This window comes from Lytechinus variegatus, chromosome 5 (genome assembly GCF_018143015.1).
Source record: "Lytechinus variegatus isolate NC3 chromosome 5, Lvar_3.0, whole genome shotgun sequence".
In the NCBI taxonomy this organism is placed as follows: Eukaryota; Metazoa; Echinodermata; class Echinoidea; order Temnopleuroida; family Toxopneustidae; genus Lytechinus; species Lytechinus variegatus.
In genome coordinates, this window is record NC_054744.1 from 20,934,427 (window position 1) to 20,948,504 (window position 14,078).

A 14,078-nucleotide genomic window follows, 5' to 3' on the forward strand; every position below is an offset into this window, starting at 1 on the left:
ATTCTCGTAGATAAGATGCTTAAAAAATGTGGTGATTGATAAGGGGTACATGTAGGTCCTACCATGCATTCAATAATATGATACCATTTTCAAGTGACCAAACTATTTCACATGCTAAAAGGGGTACATGTATGATTAGAAGCTGACATCATAAAAAGAAACTGATCTCTGAAAAAAAATTTACAGAGATTTTTTTTTCGTAGTTTTGTGTATTCATGGTGGAAGTTAATTGAATTTTAAGAAAACTTTGTTTGATAGGATGTAATTTATGAAATAGTGTTCGGTAATGCAATCCACTGAATTGCCACACGCTTGACTCTTGCATGTTTGCCTGAATCTAATAATAGATTACTGACAATGACCACAAACTTAACACCTGCATTACAAATACATAGACAGATATTCATCAAGAAATCTGAGCCAAAATGGTAAAATAATGATTTAAAATATTGAATTATGTACATGAAACACCATAACAGCTTTGAATCAAAATGCAGCCTTTCTCATTAAATTTGAAATCCCTGGATTGTTTGTAGAGTGATTTGGTGTGTACTGTGTAGACTGAGACCTCGGGCAGCATTGTGGTTTAATTTTATTTTAATAACTTTTTTATTCAATGAATTAATTATGCTAATTTGCTCTAATCAACTATTATACGGCCCCAAAACTGCTAATTTTTTTTTATTCACAGACTCTTTGTACATTTAGGATCCCGATCAAATGTTCTTTGTAAAAAAATTGGTATCGCAAATTTGTTCTCTTGTATTTTTTTGTTTTTTAATTTCTTATGTATTTCTTTGTTTTTTGACTTTTTGTGTTTTTAATGTGTTTTTGATGGAAATTGTTGCAGACTTAATTCTGATCCTAAAAGACAAAATTAATTTCAAGATAAATCGGTAAAAGTAGAAATAATGATAAATATATATGGATTTTGGCTAAATACATAATTTTCATGGTATTTGTACATTAATTCACATTTTTGAGCAGTTTTGGGTCTGACATGCACCTACATAACCGCATACCAGGCATCGCAAATTTGGTCTCAAAAGTTGTGTGAGATTTGAAATTAAAAAGTTAGCAAGCGGCGCAGTCCTAAAAAATTTCGTGCGGCGGATTCATCAGGAAAAATGTAGAGGGCGAATTCCGCCCCGGGCCTTTTAGGGTTAAGAAGTAACTCATGTGTATGTAGATCTACATGTACATGTACTCATCATGGCAGTGACTACCAATTACATTATTTCATGTACACTGTACTTGTATGCACACAGACATCACTATTTCTGAATCACTCTGAGGCATAAATGAGGCTGAGTTTAGAATGAAGCGCCAAAATCAAGAGATACACAAATTTTGTTCTGTGTTCAGAAAATTATTGGAAGCTGCAATAATGATTATTATTTCCACACTCAGATTCCCTATAAATTATTATAGTTTAACTTATGTGGAGCAGCTCCAGCCTCCATGCTAGATTCATTTGGAATGCACACAAACCTATTTCCTGTGCAGTAGCAAATTAACAATTAAATTATGAAATCTTTACAACATGTATTTTACTCACATTTTGAAGTACAGTGTATTTTTTGCTTTCTCATTCTGTTTCAGAATTTGCTTACAAACCTTTGGCTGTGAATCACATGAATGAGATCAGAATGAAGAATTCTTGTGACCTCAGGTGAACTCCGTCTTATTTTGTGTATGATCTGCCCTGAAGACAACAATCATGAGCAAAGCAAAAGTTGAGAAGACGGTTTATACTGTTCCAGGGTATGTATTATTCATTTTTGTCTCACCTGCATAGCAGAGTGAGACTACAGGCGCCGCTTTTTCGATGGTGGCGGCGGCGTCGTTAATGATCAAGTCCACCCCAGAAAAATGATGATTTGAATAAATAGAGAAAAATCAAACTAGCATAATGCTCAAAATTTTATCAAAATCGGATGTAAAATAGGAAAGTTATGACAATTTAAAGTTTCACTATTTTTCACAAATCAGTGATATGCAAATGAGACAGCTGATGATGTCGCTTACTCACTATTTCTTGTTTCATATTGTTTGAATTATTACAATATTTCATTTTTTTACAGATATGACAATAATGACCAACTCGTCTGAACCATATAATATTAAACAATACTAATTGCACATGTTCAGGGAGGAATTAATTGTTGTTTCACTTGACAATGAGGAGAAAATAAGAATAATTCATATCTCATATACAAAAGAAATAGTGAGTGGATGACATCATCAGTCCTCATTTGCATACCGACCAGGATGTGCATATAACTGTTTTGTGAAATTTAGCGAAACTTTAGAATGTCATAACTTTCTTATATTACATCCGATTTTGATGAAATTTTCAGTGTTATACTTGTTTAATTGTTCTCTTTTTATTCAAATAAATTTTTTGTTGAGGTGGACTTGTCCTTAAACATTGAATCTTAAACAAGGTTAAGTTTTTGAAATGTCATCATAACTTAGAAACTATATGAACCTAATACTAAATAGGTTCATTATTATCATAATTGCTAGAGGGTATTCATTTGTCTCGCAATCTACTATGGTCAACAAGGAAATTTGTGATCACTCTCGCAAAAAGTGTTCACTAGCTTACAAGTTCACGAGCTTTCGAGTGCTGCTGCAACTCTTTATCAAGTGACGAAAATTATCTGATGACGTACTCTATTTATACTAATCTCCAGGACCGTACGCACGAACGCGAGAACAATAGGTGGGCACTGATCCGTTGTGTGATCGGTCAGGCGTTTCACCAATCGGTGCGTCGGTTTGGCCGGTAATCATTATATGCAAATAAGCCGGGTGTATATGCAAATACGCCGTGGGTCGGCAATATGCAAATGAGACCAAATTGGCGGGGTCGCTAGTTTCCCGTGGGCGGGGGTTGACTAGCTGAGCGGTCCCTCGTTCGGGGCCGGGAACGATCGGGTAGGCGTGCACTGCCAGGTAAGGGGGTATTGTGCTGTCGAATGATTCACATCCAGAAATCGGGGATGTCAATCCCGCTGTGTCTGTTGAAGTTGTTAGGACAAAGACGTATACTAATAGCCTCCTTAATCCTGCGTGTATACCAATGTCTTTCTTTGGCAATGCAATGTACACCCTCCCAATCTGGGTGGTGTTGCTTCTCCCAAGCATGTTCTCCCACCGCGGATGTGTCGGTTCGCTGTAACCGAACATCGCGCTTGTGTTCAGAAATGCGTTCAACTATCGGTCGGGCTGTCTCTCCGATGTAAGACCCGTCACATCCTTGGCAAGGAATGTTGTATACTACGCCATCACGTCTGTGATCAGGGATAGGGTCTTTGGGGTGTACAAGCTGTTTGTGTAAGATGGTGTCCGAGCGGAAAACCGTTCCGATACCGTGACCTTCTAATCGGCGTTGTGTAAGTTGTTGTGAAAGGCCATTTATGTATGGCAAGACTGTGCAAGTCTTGAAAATCTTCTGATCCCTTGGTGGTTGTTTTTTCTTGAAAGTGTTCTTGATAAAATGGCATGGGTAGCCATTGCTGTACTAGGCGCCATGTATGTGTGCTCTTTCTTTCGGGAGTTCAAGTGGGTGAGTTGTAATACGTGAGTTATGTACGTGAGTTATAATACGTGAACACTTTTTGCGAGAGTGATCATGAATTTCCTAGAAAGCCAGTGAACACTTTTTGCGAGAGTGATCACGAATTTCCTTGTTGACCATAGTAGATTGCGAGACAAATGAATACCCTCTAGCGATTATATGAACCTAGTTCATGAAACTCGGACATAAGGATAATGAGGTATTTGACTGAACATCCTGCCTGAGTTTCAAGTCACAGGACCAAAGTCAAAGGGGTCAACAAACTTTGACCATATGGGGGTATTTGTGGCATTGTCATAACTTTGACATTTTATGGATCTATTTCATGAAACTAAGACATAGGAGCAATTAAGTATCCCTGAAAATCTTGTGCTTTTTTCTGGTCACATGACCAATATCAAAGGTCATTTAGGGTCAATGAACTTTGGCCGTGTTGGGAAACTTTGGGTTATTTGTTGAATTGGCAGCATAACTTAGAAATGGATCTACACAGGTAGATCATGAAATATAGACATAAGGGTAATCAAGTATGAATGATTGTTTTGCACATATGTCTTAGGTCACATGATCATGGTCAAAGGTCATGTTGGGTCAATGGACATTGTATTTTATTATCATATGAGTGTTTTCTTTTGTGAATAATTATTTAATACAATGTAGCTGATTTCAAAATCAGCACTGCTGCTATATCGAATCACGTAATGCAAGTGAGACTGCCAGAGGCATTCCACTTGTTTGTATGAATGTACATGTACAGTAGCAAAGAGAGAGTTGTTGAAGAAGTGGCAACATGTATACATGTATGTCACTTCGTTTTACTCTAATATTATTAAAAGTCAATGCAAAAATGAATACTCTAGCACTAGTAGCAGTATGTACATGTAATATCTTGTATCAGCAATGTGAATAAGAAACTGACTATTATATCTAAACTATACTATTATTTCTGCTGCCACATACCTTCTGCTACTTCTTCTACTATGTTGTGATGTTCTTGTCTGTCAGAAATAGACTCCTGAGGCTCCACACTTTTCACTCGATGTAGCTTTACAGCATAACTTCCAGTAAAGACACCACACACAGATTGAATTCATGGCAGGTACCAATTGACCTCGCCTGTACATAGAGTTTGTAATATGTGGTAGATTGCATGAATGCTCCTCCCTCTGTATTTTATTTTTCATTTTAAATATATGTACAGTACATGTCCAGTAACCCCTCAGTGTATTCATTCACTACATTACACTAGTGTAGTACGGGGTTCTTATCAATTTCATTCCTAGCACTCTTCATGCACAGAGACAGCCCAGCAGACAAGACATGCTATCATGTTCAGAACTTACTGGCCAACTCCCAGCTTTTAATGTACAGAAGCCTTGTTGCATTCTAGCAACATTCCATTCAAATTATTTTAAAGCATATCAATATTCATTTAAATGCAAATCAATAGAACAAAGTATAACTGAATATTCATATATACAAACAAAAGATATTCAAACTATATGCAAATTATTATCCAGGCTTGAGTGCATCAACTATAACCAATCAGGAGAGAGGTGGAAGGAAAGGGAGAGGGAGAGAGAGAGGAGTGAAGAAAGCTGTATGGAGGATGGTGGAGTGAATAAATACAAAAGAACCTTGTGTGAGGATGAAAAGGGTGAATATAAATGAGGGGTGTTCTATTACAAAAAAGGGATGATTCATGACTAAGAGTGGAAAGAAATAAAAGTACAAAATCAATCCCTACAAACTAGACTTTCCTTCACAAATAAAATGTCCTCATTTTATAATTTGAAATATCTTATAGTTATCTATCTTCGAAAATTTACTAAACATCAGAACTGTTAAAAATGTACCATCGTTTTGTAATAATTGGAAAATGACTATCAAGCAACAAGTATATCCTTTTCACAAAAAAACAATAAATTGCCATTAGTTGCTATAAAAACTATGAAATTCAACAAATGGAGTACTTTCATTTGTATACATATACACATACTCAATTGATTAACTTGTATCAACCATACTATCCATACACCTGGATGGAATTATTTTTTTTTTCAAACAGATGATTCGACTTTTAGATCTATTAAGAAAATTACCTTTTATATTTTCCTTTGTTATTATTTTTGTTTCATAAAAGAATAAAACAATTTTTCTTTTCGAGCACCATTTCTGTGTTTTCTTCTCTTTTTTTTTTGTTGTATGAAATATATAAAATTTCATCAACGTAAACAACCTTTTTTTAAACAAGATCATGTCTGTACCAAATATGAAATGAAATCAATACATAGGTATGGATAATCTGAAAATTTTAAATTCTCCAAAGTTACATGAATGATTTCAGATCTCCATGATTTTATCATTTATCCTAGATGTTATTATCAAGTGCAGAAATTACTTCATTTCTACCGGCATTAAACCATTGATAACAAATTTCAATAATTATCAAAACTTTTAGAAAGCTTTGTCCTATGAGTTATCCTTGTACTCAATAAGTAAACTGATTAATTTTTCACTTTTTTTGTACCAACTATCCTGCTATACGCAATCACTAAAATGAGATAAATCATTATCATCACTATCCAAACATATTTTATACTGAAATATGTGATTGTACCAATAAATCTGAAATATAATCACAAAATTATTTCATTTTTTTAAAAAAATGATTTTTTTTTTTTTGAAACACATATCGATTTGATCAAAGTAGTACCTTTTGTGTAGGATTAAAATCAACTCAATAATATCTCTAAGTTTTAGATATTCAACATCACATACTGTATCACATTGAAATCTACTTAAATACCTTTTTTTTTCATTCTGAAAGGAATTATTTTCCTCTTGGTTCACTTTTGGAAAAAAAAAAAACTACCAAAATAGTAATAGTAATAAGGGATGATTCATGACTAAGAGTGGAAAGAAATAAAAGTACAAAATTAATCCCTACACTAGGCACAAATATATTTAACCCCCCCCCCCCTCTTCCCCCCTGTCACAATCAAGGTAACAATATTGTTATTTGCTTCATTTTGGTTTGTGCTCATTGTCATTTTTGTATTATTTACATGTACGTTTGTATTTCATGTTACAATGCTGTGCTCATAGATGTATTTTTTGTTGCATGCTTGTTCTGATTATATATTTGTCACTTATGCTTGCAATTGGTTTCTTTTTTTTATTCCGTGTCTCAAGCCCTGAAGAAGGCCATTTATGTTTGAATTTCTTGACAAAACAGGAGAACGATCTTATTTGTTACATGCATGTTTATTTTTAAAATCTCTTTTGATTATTCATTTTATGGGGGTATTTTGAAGAATGGTTAAGTATATGTACATGTATATAGTTTTGATGAATTAAATGTATGTAATTTAAAAAATAGTGTTTCTTCTTATTTGAGGAGGGGGGTATGTTACCTGCACCTCCCACATTAATCCCCCCTTTCGGTGCTCCTGCATGTACATTTAAACAAACCACAGCCTTGTTCACTGTATCAACAAACAGTTAAAAGTAAATAAAAAAATAACTTTTTAAAATGTTGTATTTTTAACAATATGACTTGATAGTATACTGTGTACATCTGTACATGTTTATTTTTATTGATTAAAGTTTTGTATATTTTGACTTTTGATATAAAAAAGAGAAGTGCATACCAAATTAGGCTGCAGATATATGTATTCTTATGTAAGCTAGAAGAATCTGATTACATTGAGATGAGTACATGTCTGTTTAGAAACATACATTACAAATATATCAAGTAATACCACTACATCTAGTTCTGAATACAATCCATATGTGTCTGGGTATATTGGAATACATTAATGATTGATTACACTGCATGTCTGTTGTGAACAATGAAAAAAAGGAAAGGGTACCAGCTGATGTTTCTAATATTGCTCTAAATTGAAATGATAATTCAAGGCCATCCCCATTACATTCATGAGCACATTATAAGGTTTGAACATTTCAATTCTACTTTCTAGTGATTTTTTTTTGTATGGATGCACGCTACTATTTAATAAGAAACCAGATGCCGCAACAATTTTTTCAATTAGGGCCTTCTGTGTACAATTACATACTACATATCATGTACATGTAGAGTTTGAAATTCGAAGTATCCAATTATTGATTAAAAAGCTGAAAGTGAAAGAATCCCCCCTCAGCTTCCTGCCCCCCCCCCCCCCCCCCCTGGAAAAAAAAATCAGAATGATACAAGAAGTATTCAGTTAATGACAAAATTGAATATTCACTCTTTGCATCATTTCACCAAAAATTGTCACAATCTATCATGGATTGATAAATTTGGAGAAATATGAAATAAACATAGGCCTAATTGGTGACAACAATCAGGGTGCTAGTGCTACATAACTTTTTAGAAGCACTTGCCCAGTCAGGCAAGTAAATTTATAAATAGTTGGAATATGCTTGCCTGAAAAAATCATTGAAAAAAAGTTTCACCTCTTTAAAAGAAAGTTTTGCAGTTTTATAAACCATTGACCTTTTTTCTCTCTTTTGACATGAACTGATCTACTTTGTTATTGCATTTCTTTTTCCAAAGTGATCTTATCTTGCCTGCCATGACCAAAATTAGGGTCAAAATATGATATCGACCCTAATTTTGGTCATTCTACTGTAAGAATTTTGCTTGCCCTATTCGGGCAAGTAGTTTTGGTCTTTACTTCAAAACACTTGCCTGACTCTAACTTTTACTTGCCCCGGGCAATCGGGCAAGTGCTTATGTAGCACCCTGACAATTATTGATAATAGTGTGTACAGTATATTTCAAAGACAAAGCAACCAACCATTGAAAATGTACAGTGTTTAATTAACCCCCTGTGGTCCAATATTTGAGAAGGATGAAAAAAGATTGGGTACCATTTTGAGCTGCAGGTATACCTGTTAAACTGTTCACAGTTGCCAAGATTCCTATTGTATTTGTACCCCAGCTCAACAGTAGCTTAATAAAGCCCATAGAAAAGCTGTTCATTTAGTAGGGGAATGAGATAGAAGGGTGTGCAACAATAGGGGTGTGTTTGCACTTCAATTGGAGAGGATAATGGGGTGAAATTTCTCTTTGAAAGTTATTGATTTGTGTTGGGGGGCTGCAAGCTTAATTGTGTCCTGGTACTGTCTATGTTTTCCTCTGGCCTTGAAATGAATATTTGTGCCTTCATTGAAATATTTCTTCCATGAGTTGGTAATATTTCTGGCCATGGGAAGTACGATTCATATCTTACATACTGTACATTATATCATGAGTGTGCATTATACAATGTACCGTACATGTATGTATCAGATGTTTCATCTCATTGACTTGAGGACCTTTCTATCTTGGGAACTTTCCATGAACTGTGTTTTTAATTTTCACTGAAAAATTTGCTTTCAGCCCATGAGATACAAAGACGTCAATAGCTTGTATTGTTCTTATTGAAAATCAGTCGCAACTTGTATAATACATGTATATACATGTATGAATCACTTCCCTGAAAGAAAGTTCAAATGCTGTTCTGACCCCTTGCAGCCAATTGGTGTTAGTGCTAAACATTAAAGTTACATTGTAACTGCCATTCTTTCTGCTGAAGTTCTGATGTATGTGCTACCTGTACTGTATTATGCACTACATATTGGATATACATGTAATCTGTGATGACAATTTTATCATTTGCTTACTATTTGAAATTCATCATCTCATTTTTAGATGGCTTTAGATATACATGTACACAAGATATTAAAGATACCCTCATAAAAAGCTTTGAAAGTATAGAAAATGAAAGCAATCATTGAATTACAATACTTCGTCAAGTACATGTAAAAGGATATGATGATCTGTATTGAAAGTACATGTAAGTTGCTGACTACAAGCCCCCCCCCCCCCCAATTTATTTTCCAGGTGTGCTAGTATCCAGGAACACGATGATGGAAAGATAACGTTGCTTAAAATATAGAAAATAAAAGGAAATTCTGAAACACAATACTCAAAACACTTCAGTGCTGCAAGGTCAAGTACCGGCAGTCTGTTGGTGAAAAGGAAATGAGATGACAGAGTCCCACACACCTGACTCACTATTATAATTTAGATTCTACTGTTATTCAATAAAAAAATTATTGAATTGCCATATTTTTTAATGATTTATTGTAATTAAAAAAAGTACTGTTGATAATGATATTTCAATAAGTATGTACAATTTGGTTTGAAAAATATACAGCGCACCTTTGAATCCACATTATTTTTAAATGAAATACAATGTCAACTACAGCTGACATGATTGAACAAAAGTTACTCTAGAACTCTTTCTGGATAGTCATACTGAGTCCTCCAAAACTTTGTGCGTACATGTACATGAAGCTTCGCGAAACAACTCCCAGGTCATCTCTCTTTCAAAGTACTTGTACAAAAGCTGTATGTAGTGGATATCTTTTAATAATAATAATAGTATGTACATGAAACATTTATAAAGCGCTTAATACAAATGTTTCTAAGCGCTGCATACTATTACCCTGGCTTTAGCATGGCTACCCTGATCGGGCGCATAGAGCATTCAAGGAATTCCTTCCTACCGGGTACCCATTTACTACACCTGGTTCAAGAGTGGCAAATGTAGATAAAATGCCTTGCCAAAGGAGGCGAGTGCTGCAGTGCGATTTGAACCCTGGACCTTGTGGTTTAAAGTCTGATGACTTAATATCCACTGAGCCACAACACATCTACATCTTTTACCCTCATGGAGTCCATTGCAGAAGAATTACAAAGTAAAACAAAAATTCAGCTTAAATTTATTTTTATCCAATGAGATGCAATTATTTTTGACTTGCGTTATACTTTTTTGAGTTGCATTTGATTGCAGCTCTTTTTGCATCTAGTCCCAAAAAGCGCAGGTGCACAATGTACTGTGAGATCTCAGATTACATTAGTAAGACAATATCTGATGAGTGCTACCAGTAATTACACATTTTTTTCATGAAGGAGTAAAAACTGGGGCCTATTTCCTGCCATGTTTGTGGTCATACATGTACTATACCCATTTAATCATAAAACATACATGTTTCCACACGACTGTCAAAAATCTTAACTTGTAAGTAGAGGTGGGCTATAGAGGGTGACATTTTCAGATCATGCTCATCACACCTTAGTTTGATGAATTAGTGCACACTGACACCATAATCAGAAAAAAAATGAAAAAAATGCGAAATCCAGGGTGCCCTGGCCGAAAAACCCGAAAATCCAAGATGGCCGCCGGATTGCCTAAAAAAACATGTTTTTGGCCATAACTTGGTCATTTTTTCATCTTTTAGCCTAGTTTTGGTGTCTAAACTTATGTTTTGGGGGTCACTGAACTCATTTATGGTATTCATTTTAATATATTTGTGTTGAAATTCATGTTATATCAGTATTTAATCAAATTTCTACTTATTATCTCCAAAATTCGAATTCTTACAGATGACGTGTGCATCACAATCAACAGTTTAAGCTTTCCTTTTTTTCTTCATGTCTCATGCCCATTATCCCAAATGTTATCCACTTTGTATTATTAGGCCTATGCACAATAGTTCCAGCACAGCTCCCTTTCTCACTGCATGTAATGTATCAATATTACCACTCAATCTCCTCGTTACTACAAACATCAAATAGGAGCATCTCTTAACAGTCAGCACATCCCTCTACACATGTGTTGTATGTGAGTCACACATGTGAGATATTTGATGCAGGCAATATTATCTCTACCCTTGTTCAGCATGAAGTCAAGTTAGGGCTTCGTGAAAATTTAATTGCATACTATGCCATACATGCCGACCCTGAAATCCTTCCTCAAGAAGAGTGTGGTCAGTTGTAGCAGCATTACAGGCACTGACAAAACAAGTATAGTTAGGACGGACACAAGTCATCCATGTGGGAGACCTTCGAGAGTGAGGTTGCATCTGCAGGGAAAACAAAGAAGCACAGCCTCTTCAATGAACACCAATCTGCTCAGATGGGATACAGTGCTGCAGTCCTTCTATATCACATCTCAGAGTATGAGGCGACATCGCAGAACATCAAATCCAACAACCTACTTGTTCAAGCCTGCCATCTGTACCTTGAGTGTGACTTAGTCATGATAGCATTGAAGATATTGGCCTGGTTCACATACTGCATAACCCTGCAATCCTTAACATAGTGGAAGTCAGCTCACAGAATGATCTAGTGACCATCCTCCCACATCTTAATGATGATCTGCTGAATAACAAGACAGACACACTGTCTTCATACAAGGTACCATACTCTTTCCAAGTGGAAAATCCTGAGACCTTGTAGGCAATTATTTGCAGCAAATGTGTCAGCAAGCTGCTAAAGATTTGACTATTCGGAGAGGAGGTGAGTATGGATTTAAGCAAACGGCAGAAACAGGTTTTGCAGAATCTAGAGCAACTGAACTCTAGAAACCCACACCAGAAGATCTCACCAATCTACCTTCAAACAATTTGCAGTGTGAGCGGAATCTGTCAAAGTTTGACAAACAAGCAAAGCTTTCTGCTGCTGCTTCTAATAGAAACTTCACTGCCAAGGGTATTTGAGATGATATGACCTTGAACAAGTCTGGTGTAGTAAACTGGAAAAAGCGACCCATATAATATTGCAAAAATGTTGGGTAAGAGTGAGCAGAAATGGGTGGAAGAGCAAAACATCCTCTCGCAGGAAAATCTTCAGCAGAATGTGGCCCAAGCACAACAAGCAGTAGAGTACCAGGTACATGTATGTGCATAGGCTGTTACAGAAAAAAATGGGGAGGTCCATTAACAAACGTTGACGAGCTTCAGGAATGCCAGAATACCCAGGATTCAACCAAGCTTACATGCAGAGCTGTCATATCGCAGACACACATCCCATCATCTACATTGTAGATTACTTGGTGCGCCAACACTTGTATAAGGTCAACCAACTACCTTATGTGAAACAGAAATGAAGGTGATCTTGACGCTTCTATTGACTGGAGGAGAGTCTGATAATCTCCCTGCCCCTTATTACCTACTGAGGATGACATGCATTCTAAAGTCATCCAATCGGATCACACAGTCAACTGCCCATTCAAACCTTGAAGAAAATACTAATGGACTAAGAAGTGGGCATCAATGAGTTCTGCAGTGTGAGTGTGATATGGGATTACGATGATGAACGAAACTGGTACCTAACATCGTGAGGGATATGAAATTGAGCACATGGAAAGATATCGGTACTTCAGAGAGTAAAAGGGGCAGATCAGCATTAGCACTAGAAATGGCCAAAGCAAGCTAATGTACAGACAGTACTGCCGATGCAGATTCTTTTATGTACCGGTAATGTAATTGGCTCATGGGATACATCTTCCAGCAGAAACATTGCATTTGTGCTTGACAATTGGCATATCATTTTACAATTAAATATGTATACCCACAGTGGAACTGTATAGTTCTCTCTGACTAGAGGTCTGATGACCAAATAATTGGTACTTTAAAGCAGATACAGTATTATATGTAGTACTGGCTCCACAGTTATACCATGCATGCCGACTCCGAATTCACTAGCCACATACAGGTGTCTGCACGACAATGTATGTAGGTTTTTGGTATATTTCTCAATGTATTGTTTTAAATAAAAAAAAAACTTTTAGTAGCTAGAATTTATTATTAGTAGTATCATAGCTAGCATGACTTAAAGAAAATACAGAAAATAAAGTACAAAAATTGCGGTTGGGGTAGGGGTGAAGGAAAGGGAAAATTTAATATTAAATATGGGGAAAATGTGAGTTTAATGTAGAAGGTTAGGTTTTACACCAAAAATATCATTATATTCAATTTCTTTGACCCCTAAAACATGGGGTTAGACACCAAAAGTATTACAATAGACCCAAAAATGACCGAGTTACAGCCAAAAATGTCTTTTTTTAGCCGAAACGGCGGCCATCTTGGATTTTTTACGTTTTGGGTCAGGGCACCCCGGATAACGCATTTTTTTCATTTTTTTTTTCAAAAGTGGTGTCAGTAGGCACAAAGTCATCAAACTAGGGTGTGATGAGCATGTTCTGAAAATGTGACCTAAAATTGACCCTCTATAGCCCACCTCTATTGTAAGCTTACACGCATCTGAAAAAACGACCCTCTTCCTTGGTAAATCTGTTATTCACTTGATAAATTTTCATTGTTTTATTTGGTGTACTAGATCCAGGATGGCTACGATGTTGTACTCCTTGGATAAGCTGAACAGTACGAGCTCAGAGGATGTGGATCAGTTACGATACATCACAGCAAAGATACAGCACTGTCTCAAAGATCATGGTAAGATCACTATGGATTCTCTTCATTAGTCCATCCTCCCTCCTCGTCCAAATAAAAAGGGAGGAAATAAAGGATTAATGAGGTATCTACATGTACATGTACGTCTACTTTACATGCATAGTCATTGTAATTACACTATATTTTCCAAGTTGGCCATCTTTGAAAATTGCTGCTGTTTTACCGATATTTAAATAAAAACATG

General features: G+C 35.8%; 1 protein-coding gene across 1 annotated transcript in view; it reads left to right on the forward strand.

The window, feature by feature from the left end:
• Nucleotides 1–14,078, forward strand: part of LOC121415704 (cytosolic carboxypeptidase 1-like) — a 51,375-nt gene that overhangs the window by 10,565 nt on the left and 26,732 nt on the right. The window contains exons 2-3 of the mRNA XM_041609011.1: nucleotides 1,603–1,764; nucleotides 13,761–13,876. Of these exons, the coding sequence (XP_041464945.1) occupies nucleotides 1,721–1,764; nucleotides 13,761–13,876 (160 nt within the window). The 5' untranslated portion in view covers nucleotides 1,603–1,720. The remainder of the gene's footprint in view (nucleotides 1–1,602; nucleotides 1,765–13,760; nucleotides 13,877–14,078) is intronic.